The 17,242-nt window shown below is 30.3% G+C and overlaps 2 protein-coding genes across 2 annotated transcripts; both read right to left on the bottom strand.

The window, feature by feature from the left end:
* Nucleotides 1–10,499: 10,499 nt before the first annotated feature.
* On the bottom strand, nucleotides 10,500–12,843 carry LOC149030482 (fatty acyl-CoA reductase wat-like). Its single transcript, XM_089178957.1, has 8 exons — nucleotides 12,598–12,843; nucleotides 12,098–12,346; nucleotides 11,853–11,998; nucleotides 11,641–11,750; nucleotides 11,382–11,577; nucleotides 11,030–11,269; nucleotides 10,672–10,929; nucleotides 10,500–10,584 (listed from the first exon to the last, which is right to left on the bottom strand). The coding sequence occupies exons 1-8, from the start codon at nucleotides 12,841–12,843 to the stop codon at nucleotides 10,500–10,502; spliced, it is 1,530 nt and encodes a 509-aa protein (XP_089035083.1).
* Nucleotides 12,844–13,758: 915 nt separating this feature from the next.
* On the bottom strand, nucleotides 13,759–17,210 carry LOC107073798 (fatty acyl-CoA reductase wat-like). The gene is made up of 8 exons (XM_089178744.1): nucleotides 16,078–17,210; nucleotides 15,576–15,824; nucleotides 15,322–15,467; nucleotides 15,126–15,235; nucleotides 14,864–15,059; nucleotides 14,510–14,749; nucleotides 14,151–14,408; nucleotides 13,759–14,063 (listed from the first exon to the last, which is right to left on the bottom strand). The coding sequence occupies exons 1-8, from the start codon at nucleotides 16,294–16,296 to the stop codon at nucleotides 13,958–13,960; spliced, it is 1,524 nt and encodes a 507-aa protein (XP_089034870.1). The 5' UTR covers nucleotides 16,297–17,210; the 3' UTR covers nucleotides 13,759–13,957.
* Between the last annotated feature and the right edge of the window lie 32 nt (nucleotides 17,211–17,242).

Below are 17,242 nucleotides of genomic sequence, written 5' to 3'. Positions count from 1 at the left end.
GTATGCTATGACGAGTTCTATCGAAAATTTAAATACGTTAGATCCGTTTGGCTCCTTAGCAAGCAAGCTTAGAAACTTAGCTGAGTATCTAACACGACGACAAGACAAGACGCGACCGATTCTTTTTTTAAATCGTTTCTCTTCTTTCTATCTCATATATATATATATATCTCTCTTTTTTTCTTCCTCTTTCTTTATGTTTCGTTCTCTGTTTTTTTCTCTCTCATGAGGGATTAAACGACGCCTGGAGGATACTAGAGAAAGGAGTGGCTATAACGCCGGATCTCGAACGAGATAAGAAAAGCCACTACCGTGCTACTATGTTAGAGATAGGATACCTCCGGTGAAACTCATTACTCTCTAATAGTTCCCCGTAACCGTAAAGGTTCCGCGTAAGGAAGGGTTATCCAAAAATTCAATTTAAAAAAGCCATGGGGTCTTTCTACGATACTCTACCTACCTACGCTTTCAAATACCAACTAATAGTTTTTTGAGAAAACTATTCTAGAACAATATTATATCTATCTATCTATCTATCTATCTATCTATCTATCTATCTATCTATCTATCTATCTATCTATCTATCTATCTATCTATCTATCTATCTATCTATTTTTTTTTATTCTTCTCATTTTATCTTATTCTACAAATAATTAATAATTCGAATTACGTGGAAAATAATTCATATCGCATTTAATATACATTTTTGTACAAAAAGTTACGCATTTTTGTACACAATTTACGAAGAAAGAGAACAAAAAATTGATTAGAGTTTTTTTTTTCTATTATGTTTCTTTTATCGTGTACATTCCAAAGAAGAATTTTAAAATGTCTGATGTGAGATTGGAATAATAAAAGTGGTAGCTTAGGAAAAAAAAGGTTCTATGCTTCTGAAAACTATGTCAACCGTGAGACGATATTTTTAACGATTAAACGACACGTCCATCTTCTGACCATTTTGGGGCCCACGAATCCAGCTGAAATATTTTGTTCTATCTTTTTGTTAGATAGATAAAAAAGTTTTTAGTTTGAAGAAAAAGAACTAGAGATAGAATGAGAAGAAGAAGAAGTAGAAGAAGAAGAAAAAAAGAAATGGAGGCCTTAATTGGGCCTCATGTTGGTCTCTGTTCTGGTATCGCATTGCAGTAGCTAGGGTCTTGGTGGTTGTTCGAATATTTCTTCTTTTTTCTATCTATTTTTTCTCTTTGTCTTAGCTCTCTATTCTCGTCTCTACAAAATTCTTATCTCTTTTGCCAAAGCATGGTGTGTAAGTTGGGTACGTTATGGAGATTTTCTAAACGATAAGGAATATAAACTCGATGGATGGTCACAAAAAAAGGGTTGCATGGAACGTGTAAGAACTACTAGTGAATTCGTTGTAATCCTTGTTTGTTTTGTCTTGTTTTATATGGATGGCTTGAGAATTTCAAAATGTTTTGGTAGGTTCATACTCTAAACAGAAATCCTATTTATTAATCGTTTGCTTCTAAAATTAATTATAATTATTAATTACTTGGATCAGTTCTATGGATATTTATGGATAGCCTAAGTACATTCAAATGATTAGAATATTTATATGGAATGGATTTTTAATTATTTCTATTAAAGTTTTGCTTTCTGTTAAATGGACATAGTTATTTAAGAATAAATAATTTAGTGTTTCAAATATAGGTTTATTATTATTCACAGTTTAATTATATATCTTATTTGCAAATTAAAGGTATGCTGTAAATATTAGCAATTTTAATAAATAATTTAAAAAATAACTTTTTTAGAAAAGAGACCAAAACTCAACACAGAAGAAAATGCAGTGAAAAAAAAAAAACTATAAAATTCTTGGACGAGCAGGTACAACGCAATCAATTTAATAAACAAGAAAAATAGGAACAAATATTAAAAGAAAATAAAAGAAAAAATAAAGGAGAATGGGGATTTTGTGGAGCATGCAAATTAGAAGACGTCACATAATGTTTTTTTCTTTAGTGGATTAGACGTGTGCTGATGACAGGTGGTCGGTCGGATTGTTAAAAGAGTCGGGAGAGATCGAATGACCGAAGTGTATACCGGTAGCGTGGAATTCGATACTGCTAGGTGGTCGAAAGTAGCTTCGTGGTCCAGCAAGTTAATTTGGCAAACGGGTAAGGAAAGGAACTTTATACAGACATTGTATAAGAGGCTAGTTCGTCCTGTATATAAAGGGTATAAGGTATAGAAAGAGTTCTCTGAGTTCTTTGCGAGCGCCAGCTGACACGTTCGTAATCGGGTACGAAATATCTCTTGGTCGGCGTTGTAAAAGCTCACCTTACGTGCTCCAACAACGTTCGATGGAGTTATCAAACATCGAATGTTGATTCGTTTCGGCGTTCGACAATTTTCCCATTTTTTTACTTTACGTTCTTTTTTTTTTTGATAAATGTTGACTACCAAGAAAAAAGAAATTAAATATCCAAGAAGTCAATGAGATTTATTTTTTAATTTTTATTTATACGATAATTACAAAATGTACAGGTATAACAAAGATCATTCTCTCAAACTTGTAAAATGTGTAATCGATAGTTCCATAAAACAAATCTTTACGATCGATCTATTAGCTTAGAATGTAAAAAGATTTTCAACTATAGATCATATTATATCAAAAGTTTTTGATAATAATTCTCTTTCTTGCTAAAGGTGTTTCCATATAGGATTTATTGTTCGTAGATCGAATAAGACTTTGAACATCACGTACGTATAATAAATCAATACTTTTAAAAAGGGATTGTAGGTAGTTTAAAGGGGGTTCGTAGTCACGTCTATCTATTTTAAGTAAAAATTATGTTGGTATCACGATCGGTAGTTTAATTAAAAGCATCGCGTAAAGTTAATTTATGAAGAAAGGTTAGCCTCCATATGAGAATGCCCAACGAAGGGCCAATTAGGCTAGAGCCACTTCATTGGCAGAAGTGCTCCTGCTTATCGACGACCATTTTTCTTTCTTATTTCTCTTCTTCTTCTTCTCTTTTTTTCTTCTTCTTTTTCATCCTCACATCTTCAGTTGTATGTATCGTAGCTCGTTTGTCCGGTGAACCGCCCTTTTCTCTTTGTAGTTTCGCTCGTTACGATCTTCGAAGAACGTTCGATACAAACGTACGAACGTACGAACGAATGAACGAACGAATGAGGAAGAAGGTTCTCTAATAACGAAGCAATTCTAATTACTTTTCAGAGTATAGCACAAGAAGATCTTGCAAAAGGGCTAAAGGTTGAGTTTGACGACTCTTTTGAAAAGAGTCGGCTCGTTTGTAATCCCTAAAATTACTTCCCACTGTGATGATTGCTACACCGTTAGGCTGATAGATGAACGCGTTGATGTGATATTGGTATAGTTATGTGTTATGCTACTTGAAAGATGAGTTTCATTGTACATTTTATAAAGTTAGGAATATAAATTTGATAAATAATCCTATTAATCATAGTCAATTTAACTTGTCTATTAACTTTTTGAAACAAATAAGATTTTGGGTTTTGAGTTTTTTAGCTGTTGTTTTCTTTTTTTTTTTTTTTTTTATTTTCTTTATAATATTCGCCAAAGTCCAATTTGTCTGGATCACATATATATACGGGTGCTCGTAAAATAGAACCATCCCTTTTATCCTCTTCTTTCCCTCTCTAAACTCGGTTGGAATACAAATGAGATGGTAGTTTCATCGCAGGTTGTTGTTCGTATCTTCTCAGCCTCTCTCCGTAGCAAGTTGTTGCAATCTTTTCGAAAATTCTCTTGGTCGGTCCACCATAAGCCTATCTTGATAAATACATGAGAGATAATTGCTAACCGTGAACGTCGCAGTCGAGGGAGTTTCCCACGCTCGTGTATAGTCGTAGTTTAATCGTAACAGTAAGAATAGTAGTAGTAGTAGCAGTAGCAGTTTTAATAGTAGTTGTTGTTATAGTAGTAGTAGTAGTAGTAGTAGTAATAGTAATAGTAAAAGTATGTAAAAATTTAGCGTGAGAGAAAAGCGTATGCGTGTGCAAGACACGCATAAATCTCTTAGCAATGGAATAATTAACAGTTAACCGCGATGATGACGCATACAAACACAAGAGCAAAGTAGTAAGAAGAAGAAGAAGGAAACATGAACGAATTCTCGTCGCCGATTACATGGCTCCTCCGATCGGTTTTAAATTAGTCGGGAACGTTGGATAATTGGTAGTCAGGACGTGCGACGATTAGGTGTACCTACCTACTGTGACAAATCGTTCTAGTGCTTCCTATGATCCTACTTGCTTTTTCCCAGGCTTACAATCAGCATACCTAACTTACATACATGCATACATACATTTAAACTGTAACTATTTATTACAATATTTATTCTTTGATAAATAAGAATTTCCATTTTAGGAAGAAAAATAGTCGATAATTTTTGTTTCGTTTGTTTGTCCAAGTAGTTTTCTCATTTAAATTCTTATTCCTTCTTTTGAAATCTACTGACTTAAGACTTTTAACGCGAATTTAGCGGCACGCGAAAGAAGGTAGAAAAGATACTACTAGCGTGCAAAACTCGAAGAATTCTCGTTTGGCCTTACGATCTTGAAGATCCGAGAGACAAGCCGCTCGTTACTGACGCGACCTCCGGAGTTATGCAATTACCAGGTCTACGGAGTTCATGGTGGTGGTCTTGGCAATAAGACTTGTGCACTATACCCACGTTTGTCGGCTCTGATCTTGTACTAGTAAGTTTATATAGGTGTATTCTATATGTATAGGAGTAGAAGTAGAAGTAGCAGCTAGGTAAAAGGTGTTTACCGCACGCTTATCCACACGATACGTGACCAGAGTTTCTAATCAAACTTCCTATATCTACGTACCTATCTACGTATGTACCTACCTTCTGATCTTACATTTAGTTAATTTCCTAACTATTCGATTTACTCTTCGACCAACTTTGAAAACTTGTTTGGAGACACTTTAATGTTATACAATACATGCCGACGTTCTCTTACTTTTAATCGATAATTCGTGTCGAAGGAAAGTTTTATTTTGATTAGTAAATATTATTACGATAATATTCATTTCGATACAAAAATTATTTAATTTTTTCAAATTAGAGAAATTGTTGTGATCGTAAATTTGAGAGAAAAAGATTAGTGTTTAAGTTAAGTAAGTTGAAAATGATATTGGTTAAAGATAAAGCTTGGAGACATCTAAACGACTATTTTTTAGCGGTCAATTTAATTGCAAAGTTCAATGAGGGAAAAATAAAGTTGACGTGCGCATTTCTCGGTCACGCCGTTATGGTTAAATACAAAGGCGAGGCAAACGTCGAGTCAACGAGTTACTTCGTCGAGAATCGTGTAGGAGTTCATAGGGAATTGTTGGATGAACTGGAAAATTGCTCACGCCTACGACTTCGGAATGAGAGTTGTCATAAATCTTTATGGATCATTTTGTCAATTTTTTTTTTTTTTTTTTTAACATAACTTTTCTTCCACGATTTATCGTCCATCATAATTTTCTAATCTTATTTACCAACATCACAAGAATATTACATATATTATTCGAATCGTAATATCTCTCATCTTGTTGAATTTTCATTTAAGTGTTCTCTGTATTATACTTGCCATTATATAGGATTTGTAACAGAGCAAGGCGCCTGAAATCCTGCAACCCAATCTTCACTTAGGAACTCTGGTTGACCAGTCACTTTTTTGTTTTCACGATGGAAATATTCCCATTAATTTTGTCAACTTTTCTTGTTTCTTTTTCTCTAGAAGATTAGAATCCTTATCTTTTTTTTTTTTTTAGTATCTTTTTAATGCAATACATCTCAATGATGTTCATGATAAGATTTCATTTTAATGGATTATTAATGGTATAGAATTTCTAGTCTAATATTAACTCACATTAGAAATGACGAGTGGTGATAAAGATGGAAAAAAAATACAGGAATTTAAGTACTTTCCGTTTATTTTTCTTTCTTTCTTTCTGTTTCTGCCTGTTTCTCGATGAACGCATTTATGGATTCTATGCTCGAGGCTGAAGTTAATCATTGAGAGTTAAGTTAATCATGACGTTTTCGTCGTTAACGTAAAAGTATATCTGCGTGCATGCATACCCTGAGGATCTACGATCTTCTTCCGAGTTCATGAGAAAATTCGAAAGGTTTCTTCCACATTAACTTCTACATTCATCGAATATTAATAGTAACGGTGTAACACTTTATTACATTAAAAATTAACGATAAATATTACTTCAATATCTGGTACTAGCTTTTCCCTTACGGTTCTTAGCAGTTTTTATTTTTTATTTTTTCAAAGAACTTTTTTTTTTAAATCGTTTGAGCTTTTTGTAATTCGATGAAACAGACAGAAACAAAGTTTTTTTTCTTTTTTAATATATTACATAACATTTATACTAATTTCTTATTAATAATTTTACTATGATCCAATATAAATATTGTGTATTAATTGCAATAATAGAAATTTCTGTATTTGAATCATCAAAATTAATTTAAACCGAACAGATATAATTTTCTTTAATTATAGTAAAAAAAAAAAAAAAATTGTCAAAAAAATGATTTGTAGAACTTTCTAATTTAAAAAAATTTTTTTTTTTAGGAATATCGTGAGTTTGTTTATTCGAATGTCCTCGACATCGTTGTTAATAGAAGTGGGTGGTGGTTCGTCATCGAGTCGAGTTAGCACATAAGCGGATTTAACGCTGGCCCACAAAGCTCGCACGCGCGTATGCACGCGAGCTCACGTATCGCATTTCACGTCGTGCATCGTATGCGCCTCGCATACCTTTGCCCACGCACGTGAGTCAATGCGTGCCGACGACTGCGGTCATAGGATGACGCCAAAACGAACCAATGATCAAAGGGTTGAAAGAAAGACAGACAAATATTTTTCTTCTTTCATTAGTCGTTCACGATTATCGTCACGTTTGACAACTATTTGTGCTGTTACGTTCCTCGACTCTCATTTCTGTCATGCAACTTTCATCTTTTTATCTTTCATATTTATTTCAGTTCTTTTTTTTTACAACACATACACACACACACACACACACAAACGTTTCTCGTCAAATCGAAAATTAATCAAAGGTAAATTTGCATTTTCGTTGTAATTGAAAAGAATTTTTTCAACGTTTATTGTTTCACTCGTTAATATTTTTAATTAATTTTTTTGTTCTTTACCTTACGACTTCAATTACTTAATTTCTTAATATTACCTATCATCAATTTTTTGGTAATATCTCGGATAAATATTATTAAAGTACTATTGTAAATTATTATTACTGTCACTGCAATGATTCTTATGAAGTACAAAGGGTTGATCATTTATTATTTAATTTATTAATTTAATTATTTAATTTTTTTTCCTTTTTTATGTCAACTTATTATATTATTTATTATTTGTTAATTTAGTTTGGATTTAATGAACACTTTTTCTATTAAAGTAACAGACACGTTTTACTATACATTCTCGAACGATATGAGAATGATCGTTCGTAGTACACTTATAGACATACTCATAAGCATTTAACTAATTGATCGCGTCGAAACAAAATTGTAAATTGGTTTTGGCCTCGTAACGAAGCTGTCCCGAGTTCCTTCGTATTATTATTACAGAGTAATTTATCTCTCGACGGTCATTAGCGAGGACGTTAATGATTATTCGAACCGGTGTTGATGCACAACGCTCGATTATCTTCCTTCTATTTGCTTGAACCTTTTTACTTTCTTTATTTTTTCTTTCATATTTATAAAAGAATTTACCAAGGTTGTATACCATTTTGTTATACAATTGAAATTTATTAAATTCTTTAAATTAAAAATATTTTTTAAGCTAAATTGTTTTATCGCCTTATGCAACAGTGAATTCAATTTTAGAAAATTTATTTCTACGAAGTGAAAAACATTAGAAAAATTGCATGATTTATGCATTACACTTTGTAAAGATGATTACACGATTAAAACGATTTATGATAATAAAAAAACAAATTGATTATAAAACATTGTAAATAAAAACGAAGAAACTGTTGACCTGTGATGATCATTAATGCGTCATAAATACAAACATTGGCGAATGACGTCTAATTTTAAAGGATGACTGTGAAAAAGAGAAGAGCATAAAAAAAAAAAAAGAGGAGAGGCAGAGAATGAGTGGGTGAGGAAAAAAGAAACTGGAAATGTTCGCGGATATTAATTCGCGCTACACGGATTTTTTCTATTTTCATTGACGTAATGTGAGTCAGAGGAGCGTAAATGACTTCAGTGGACAACCATTCACCTCGAATTTCATTCAGGTGAGTGCGTCATAGACGACCTTTAGACGACATTCTCGAAATTACGCTCGTACGATCAACGAAGACGAAACAAAAGATCGGATAACTTAGTTTTCTAAGTCTAATTATAGATTTTTCGAAATTCCTTATTTATCATTTTGATGAGAATTCAAAAACAAAAAAAGATTTGTTTAATTATTAATTTTCTAGTCAAAATATTATTAGAATTATTTGAAATAATTGAATACTATTGTTTTTCAAACATTGCTTTGTACATTTTCTTATAGTTGAGTTAAGGAATTTTGAGATTGTTTTTTTTTTTTTTTTATCAAGTAACTTTTCTTGCTGATAGTACGATAAATTATAGATAATTAAATATAATATTGAATAATTTAGAAATTTTTATTATATATTCGTTTTCTTATTTAGCTCGTAATAGAACAAAGTCGTGGACCTCTTAGGCGTTGTATAAAGCATATTTCAGATCTGTGAAAGGATATTAACTCCCACGGTTTAAAAGTCGCCCAGTCAACACGACTAAACCATTGCTCCCACATCCTTCGTGTCGAGATTGGAAAGATGAAATGAGATTGTAAAGATCACGGTCAGAACGACAAAGGACGATAAAGGACGTATGCTAAGGAGAACGTTAGAAGAGAATATATGAGGATAAAGGAATAAATATGCGAACAGAGGAATAAATATGGTAACAAACCAGTTTTTATTATCGATTGAAATCTGATTAGAAACTAAGCTTAGAAAAATGTATGAATATTTCAATAGTTATCTATGATTAATTGTAAATATTATTTATTTATTTATTATTATATTTAAGTTTATATTTCGTCTTATTTACTCAAAGCTCAATTAATTATTACTCTTGGTTAATATACAATTTCTTTTGTATATTTATTTTTACATTATGCAATATCTCTATTAATAAAAATAGACGAATTTTATTTCATATAAAACATAAAAAAACTTTCTATGCAACATATGGTTATTTTATTTATTATTTGAAATCCTGTGCTGCAAAGAGTTAACAAAAAAAGAAAAAGAAAATTATCTCACAATAACGATTTATTTTTAAATGAAAGAAAATGTTTTCTTCATATGAGTTTATATATGTGGTAGTTGATGGATGGTATTCGGATGCGTTTGATAAATTTGGTATTTGTCGTCGAGAGCGTATCATTTGTGTTCTTACGTAAACAGGTGGAAAGGACTGTTCTTCTTATAACATTTTGTCGTCTTCTTCTTCTTCTTCTTCTTCTTCTTCTTCTTCTTCTTCATCATCTTTGTCGTCGGTCCATCTAACATAAGTTACGTAGTGTAAAATCATACACAGGTGGTATGTGTGTGTGTTGGGACGATCTTTTACGAGCTGTCTCCTGTCTTCTTCTTCTTCTTCTTCTTCTTCTTCCACCTCTTTTACTTTTTCTTCCCTAAGATTTTTTTCCTTCCACTTTGTCCTTCCTCGCCATACGCGAGATTCGTTTCATAATCGTTTTGAGGTATCCAAGTGTTGTTAAACTATTTCTTTTTGGTTTCTCTTTGGTAGCGTTAGCGGTGTCGGTGGTGTAAAAGCACCGCCGCCGCCCCTTTTTTGCCAAGTTGCTCCTTCTCGGTGGAGTTTTCGCTCGAGGCGTTTCCAGGATCCTCATGAGAAAGTTTCGTCGTATTTCTTTTTATAGATTCGCCTTTATTTCGCTTTATCGTGGTTGAAAATGCCGCTACCATTTTACGTTTGAAAACATACTATCCTAGATCTCATTTATTATTTCCATTCTCTTTAATAAATATAGAAATAGGCGAGGCAAAACTAATGAAAAACGTAGAAAAACCGTAAGACGTTAAAGACCAGTCTTTATTTTTTTCTTTGCATATTAATTCGTTGCAATCAAGTTTTTTGTACTTTCAATAACGAAGTCATACATTAAGCATTGAGAACAATTTTCTTTCTAGAATTTTCCGTATATTTAAAAAAATAATAATGTGACAGACTAAGAAAAGAAATAAAGTAATGTATTGAAGGCATTCCAAGTGTTAAAATAGTTCTGATGCAAAGCACGAATTAATTTATTACTATTTACTATTCATATTTTATCTTTTATACATACATGAATATAAGTTTTACCATATATTTTACATACATTTTTTAATAACACTAAAATAAATCAAATTACGACATTCATTAAAACAATAATAATAAAATAAATAAATTTACATAATTTTAACTTTGATAAAAAAAATAATATAAAATCGTGATAAAAATACTAGCAAATAAAAATTTAAATGTCTGATGAATCCAGTATAGTCTAAAAAATATAAAAATTTATAAGAATTATTTGAAAGAAATTTTGAATAATAGCTTTATAATTAAAAAACGAAAAAAGGATAAATACCTTCTCCACTTTTTACGAGCTTTTGGTACAGTTTCCATGGGATCCTTTAAGAGGTATAATCTTATACCTAATAGAAATGTTTTAAAATAAGTATCCCAAACAACGTCTTTCATATCGCAATAGAATAATTCTCGATCTTCGTTTTGTAATTTACTAAATGCATCTATCCATCTTTTATTTTTAATCTTCCATTCTTTTAAACAAAAATAACTAAGTACTTCTAACATTTTGTGTAATCTAATATACATTCTAACAAACCTAAAATAAGCAAACAAAAAAATTAAATTAATGAGATATATTGAAATTTCTTTGGGAAATCTGTGTTCTTATAAAAAGAGAATGTTAGTAATAATTATACTTTGGCTTTTTGGCGCAGCATAACATTCCAAAATCTAATATGGTAGCTGGTAGATAATGTAGAAAATATACATAGAAAAGATGATGTAATCTGCATTTTCTACCGGCTATGTTATTATACCAAACTGCATCTTTGAATGGTGTTAATAATCCGTATTTTAAAGACAATACTCGAATTTGCTTGTTAGTTATAGGATTGTCATCAGATGTATAGTTATATATTGGAATATCTTTTTCGGATCTGAAGTAGAAAATGTAATATTTTAAAAAGAATGATATAATTAAATTTTATCCAGAAAGTTTTCTTTATTCTATAGTTAAAGTATCTTTTTTAGCAAATAATAATTCGATACCTTCGATTGTTTGCTATGTCCCATGCGCTAACGATTAATGCATTTATAGTCAGATCTCCTGGTACTACAGCTGATTTTATAGATTCATCGCAATGATGTGATCTGATTAAACCTTTTCCAGCACCAGCGAAAATTCCCATTGGACCGTTAAAATTATCAACCCATCCCGGAACTGGTTCTCGATACGTTGATACAACTGAAAATATTATTTAATTGAAATTTTCGTCATTTTTTTTTAGAAATTATTCATTTTACTAACCAATTGCTGGACGAAATATTCCGATCGGTAGCAAACCAGCTTGTTTCCTTATTATATTTTCAGCAATTGATTTCGTGTATACATATGTATTTGGCCATGATTGAAGTAATCTAAATTCAAATAATAACATGAAACATTTTTTTAATAATCTTTTATAAAAGAAGTAATATAATAATTATCTGTATAATTGATGATTGAAGATAGAAACATACTTTGGGGTAATATAATTCAGTAATTTTTCATTTAAACTTTCAACCAAATTAATCAATTTTTGATCGTCAATCGGTGGTTCATAAAATTTCTCCTCAATTGGATTGTAAAGACAATGGGAATAAACCGTGGATACATGAACAAAACTCTATTACAGTGAACATAAAAAATATTTCTAAAATTCTATTTTTTCATTGAGAAATTTAGAAAGTTTATAATTAATGCACATAAAGTTAAATATTCGTACCTTCAACCTTGGCATTTCCTTTGAGAGGCTAATCATATAATTCAATGCTTGTAAGTTCGTAACTGTCGCTGATTTTAAAGTTTCGTTGAACCTTGTCGTAGCTGCAGCATGAAAAACAATAGAAATCTCTTTTATTAGAGTAGTTCTATCTAAAGTTGTGATACCGAGATTTGGCAATTTACAATCACCAGTAATGCAAATTATTTTATTTTGAAATTTTGGTTGTTCTTCTCGTAGTTTAGAAAATACCTGGAAAGTGAGCATAGAAAACGTATATTCTATCTATTCAATATATTTATATATTATATAACGTATGATTTCTATACTTTTTTTTAACTTTTTATAATTGCAACGATTGTTAAAAATAATAGCAGATATTAATTTTGATTGATTAAATATATATAACAAGTACTATTTTATAAAAAAATAATAATTTTTGTGTTATGTTAAAGTAAACAAAAACTAAGAATATAATAATTGATTATTTTTTTCAAACTTACCGTATCTTGGAATAATTCATTTTTGCGTTGAAGTACGTCTTTCCTTTTTTTCGGACGAATTAAAATATAAATGCACATGATGGTAGGACAACTCCTTAACAATTTCTCGATTAATAACTTGCCCATAAAACCTGTTCCACCAGTTATGAATATACTTTGACCATCATAGAACTTCTGGATTGGAGTAAGCTTCTTTGTCACTATTGTCTTTGTTTCTTTCTTGTCACTATTACTGGATGATTGCATTTTTTTAGGATTAATAGATAATTTTTTATGAGTTCTGGTTTAGACTTTATCTTAGACACTTACAATAATTAAGGATTAACTTGGTTTAATTTCTGTTTATTTATATTAAAAATATTATACACATGTAACAAAAGATTTCTGATAAAAGACTGGACCGCTTTACGGACTGTCCGGATTCGAACTGATATCTATCGCTTTTTGATGGCTGCTTTTATATACTTAGCTATCCAGTGTGTACTAATTAATTACATTTCGAAAGCTTTATAGAAGTTTGGCATATAGGCGATCGTTTTTCACTACAATCTACCCCTCCTCCTTACAAAAAATTCATCTGAGTCCGAATGTTCTGTTACTTAACTTCTCTCTTTTACATTTCTAATTCTTTACACGTGTCATTCTGAACGCGATTCTGGGCGCCTTAAATCTCTTTTGTAAATATTTTAGCTAAAACAGTTCCACATCGCCAGTATTTTAAAACCACTTCTTCTAGTTTATTTTTTCCTTATATTTCTTGTGTTTTTGTTAGATTTTATAAGATGTTACCTAAAAATATCTCCATATCAGACGACTTTTTAATTGCAAAATTCGTGGATGTTATTAGAATTGGTACACTAACGTGAAAATAATATTGTTGTTTTTTAAATCAAAGTAAAAATTTGGAAGCACAAAACCGATAATGAATAAACTACAATAAATATAGTTAAAAGTCTACCTGTGAAAATTAATTCCTCGTTATAAATATATTTCTAGATTCATTTACATAAATAACGGTAACACATATAGCTGCGTAAACGTAAAAAAATGTAGAAATTAAAATAGTTTCGATTCAGATTAAAGAAAATAAATTCTATTATATAATACAATTAACATTTAAGTTTAACGAAAATCACAAAGTTTTCATTTCAATTCCATATAATTAATCTCTTATATACGCAAGGGTAAAAGTAGGAACTTCCAATTTACAACATGCATTTCGTAAAGTGTAATACTTAAGACCTCTGTATTTATTATTAAAGATTCATAAAGTAGGAAAAGGTGTTTAATTAAAACTTTTTTCTAATAAAAAAAACACTTCTTGCTCCGTGTCCCAATATGCCGATGAAAAATTTTATTTTTAGACATACGCAAACGTGATAATTAATTTATAAATCAATATACATACAATCGTGATAAAAATACTAGCAAATAAATATTTAACTGTCTGATGAATCCAGTATAGCCTAAAAAATATAAAAAACAGTAAGAATTATTTGTAAGCAATTTCAAATAATAGATTTATAATTAACAAACAAGAAAAGGATAAATACCTTCTCCACTTTTTACGAGCTTTTGGTACAGTTTCCATGGGATCCTTTAAGAGATATAATCTTACACCTAATAGAAAAGTTCTAAAATAGTTATCCCAAAAGACGTCTTTTATATCGCAATAGAATAATTCTTGATCTTCTTTTTGTAATTTACTGAGTGCTTCTGTCCATCTTTCATTTTTAAACTTCCATTCTTTTAAAGAAAAATAACTGAGTACTTTCAACATTTTGTGTAATCTAATATACATTCTAACAAACCTAAAATAAGCAAAAAAAAAAAAATAAATTAATGAGATATATTGAAATTTCTTTGGGAAATTTGTATTCCTATAAAAAGAGAATGTTAGTAATAATTATACTTTGGCTTTTTGGCGCAGCACAACATTCCAAAATCCATTATGGTAGCTGGTAGATAATGTAGAAAATATATGTAGAAAAGATGAAGTAATAGACTTTTTCTACCAGCAAAGCTACAATACCAAACTGCATCTTTGAACGGTGTTAATAATCCATGCTCTAATGCCAATACTCTCATCTGATTGTAAGTTATAGGATTGTCATCAGATGTATAGTTATATATTGGAATATCTTCTTCGGATCTAAAGTAGAAAATGTAATATTTAAAAAAAAAATTATTTGATTGAATTTTATCCAGATAGTTTTCTTTATTCTATGATAAAAGTATTTTTTTTTAGCAAATAATTATTCGATACCTTCGATTGTTTGCTATGTCCCATGCGCTAACTATTATTGCATTTGTAGTCAAATCTCCTGGTACTATAGCTGGTTTTACGGATTCATCGCAATGATGCGATCTGATTAAACCTTTTGCAGCACCAGCGAGAATCCCCATTGGACCATTATAATTATCGACCCATCCTTCGATCGGTTCGCGATACGTTGATATCACTGTTAACATTATTTTTATTAAAATTGTTGTGTCTTTATTTTCTATAAGATTATGTTTATTCTAACCAATTCCTGGACGGAATATTCCGATCGGTAGCAAACCAGCTTGTTTCTTTATTATATTTTCAGCTATTGATTTAGTATAAACATAAGTATTTGGCCATCCCTCAATTAATCTAAAATCATATATTTTTTTTAAATATATTTATAGTAAATTATAGAGAAATTAGTTTAAATAATTGATTATTAAAGATATACGTACCTTGTTGAAACATTATCCACTAATTCATCATTTATATTTTCCAACATATTGATCAATTTTTCATCGTCAATCGGTGGTTCATAAAATTTCTCCTCAATTGGATTGTGAAGACAACAGGAATAAACCGTAGATACATGAACAAAACTCTAATACATTCAACATAATGAATTTTTACAACATTTTATATCTTCATTTATTTTAAGAAGAAATTCAACAAGCTTATAATTAATGCACATAAAGTTAAATATTTGTACCTTTAACTTTGGCATTTCCTTTGAAAGGCTAATCATATATTTTAATGCTTGTACGTTCGTAACTGTCGCTGATTTTAAATTTTCGTTAAACCTTGTCGTAGCTGCAGCATGAAAAACAATGGAAATTTCTTTTATTAAAATATTTCTATCTACAATCGTCATTCCAAGATTCGGTAAAGTACAATCACCCATAATGCAAACTATTTTTTCCTGGAATTTTGGTTGTTCTTCTCGTAGTTTAGAAAATACCTGGAAAGTGAGCATAGAAAACGTTGTATATTCTATCTATTCAATATATTTATATATTATATAACGTATGATTTCTATACTTTTTTTTAACTTTTTATAATTTCAACGATTGTTAAAAATAATAGCAGATATTAATTTTGATTGATTAAATACGTATAACAAGTACTATTTTATAAAAAAAAATAATTTTTGTATTATGTAAAAGTAAACAAAAATAAAGAATATAGTAATTGATTATTTTTTTTAAACTTACTGTATCTTGGAATAATTCATTTTTGCGTTGAAGTACGTCTTTCCTTTTTTTCGGACGAATTAAAATATAAATGCACATGATGGTAGGACAACTCCTTAACAATTTCTCGATTAATAACTTTCCCATAAAACCTGTTCCGCCAGTTATGAATATACTTTGACCATCATAAAACTTCTGAATTGGAGTAAGCTTCTTATCATTATTACTGGGTGATTGCATTTTTTTAGGTATAAAATTTTATTTTTTATTATGTTTGGTTTAGACTTTATCTAAGATTTATATAAAGATCGAGGATTTACTTGGTTTAATTTTTGTTCACTTCTATCAAAAAGTTTATACATATGTAACGAAAGATTCGTGATAAAAGACTGGACTGCTTAACGAGCTGTCCGGACTCGAACTGATATCTTTTGCTTTCTGATGGCTGCTTTTATATACTGAGCAATCCAGTGTGTACTAATTAATTACTTTTCGAAAGCTTTATAGTAGTTTGGCATGTAGGCGATCGTTTTTCACTACAATCTACCCCTCCTCCCTAAAAAAATTCATGTCCGAATGTTCTCTTACTTTACTTCTCTCTTTTACATTTCTAATTTTTTACACGTGTCATTCTGAACGCGATGCTGGGCACCTTAAATCTCTTTTATTAATATTTTAGCTAAAACAGTTCCACATCGCCAGTATTTTAAAACCACTTCTTCTAATTTTTTTTTCCTTATTTTTCTTGTGTTTTTGTTAGATTTTAGAAGATGTTACCTAAAAATATCTCTATATCAGCAGACTTTTTAATTGCCAAATTCGTGGAAAAAGACTGGACTGCTGGACGTACTGGAATTCGTGTCTTTCATTTTTCGGGAACTTTCTCTTATTTATTGAGTTATCCAGTATCCACTGATTGATTGATCTTTCTTACAAATGCTTAATAAGTATTTGCATGGAAAAATCTAGAACACTTATTAGGTTTCTATGCGAAGACAAAGTATAATTATTGCAGTAATTTAAATAAACTTACACAAAACGCGATTAAGACCCGAATTATCGTAACTATCAATTCTTATTAACTATGTGATTGTATTATTCTCAGTATGTGCAAGTGTTGACATCTAGCATAGAACTAATGGATAAATTTAGCAGTTCTTATTTCTTGAACCGGTTTACAATCTTG

The sequence above is a fragment of the Polistes dominula genome, unplaced genomic scaffold, assembly GCF_049000335.1.
Source record: "Polistes dominula isolate Pdom_NZ unplaced genomic scaffold, Pdom_raw_medaka contig_18, whole genome shotgun sequence".
NCBI classification, from domain to species: domain Eukaryota; kingdom Metazoa; phylum Arthropoda; class Insecta; order Hymenoptera; family Vespidae; genus Polistes; species Polistes dominula.
The sequence above is the reverse complement of the archived record's forward strand: the minus strand, read 5'-3'. Positions and strand labels throughout refer to the sequence as shown.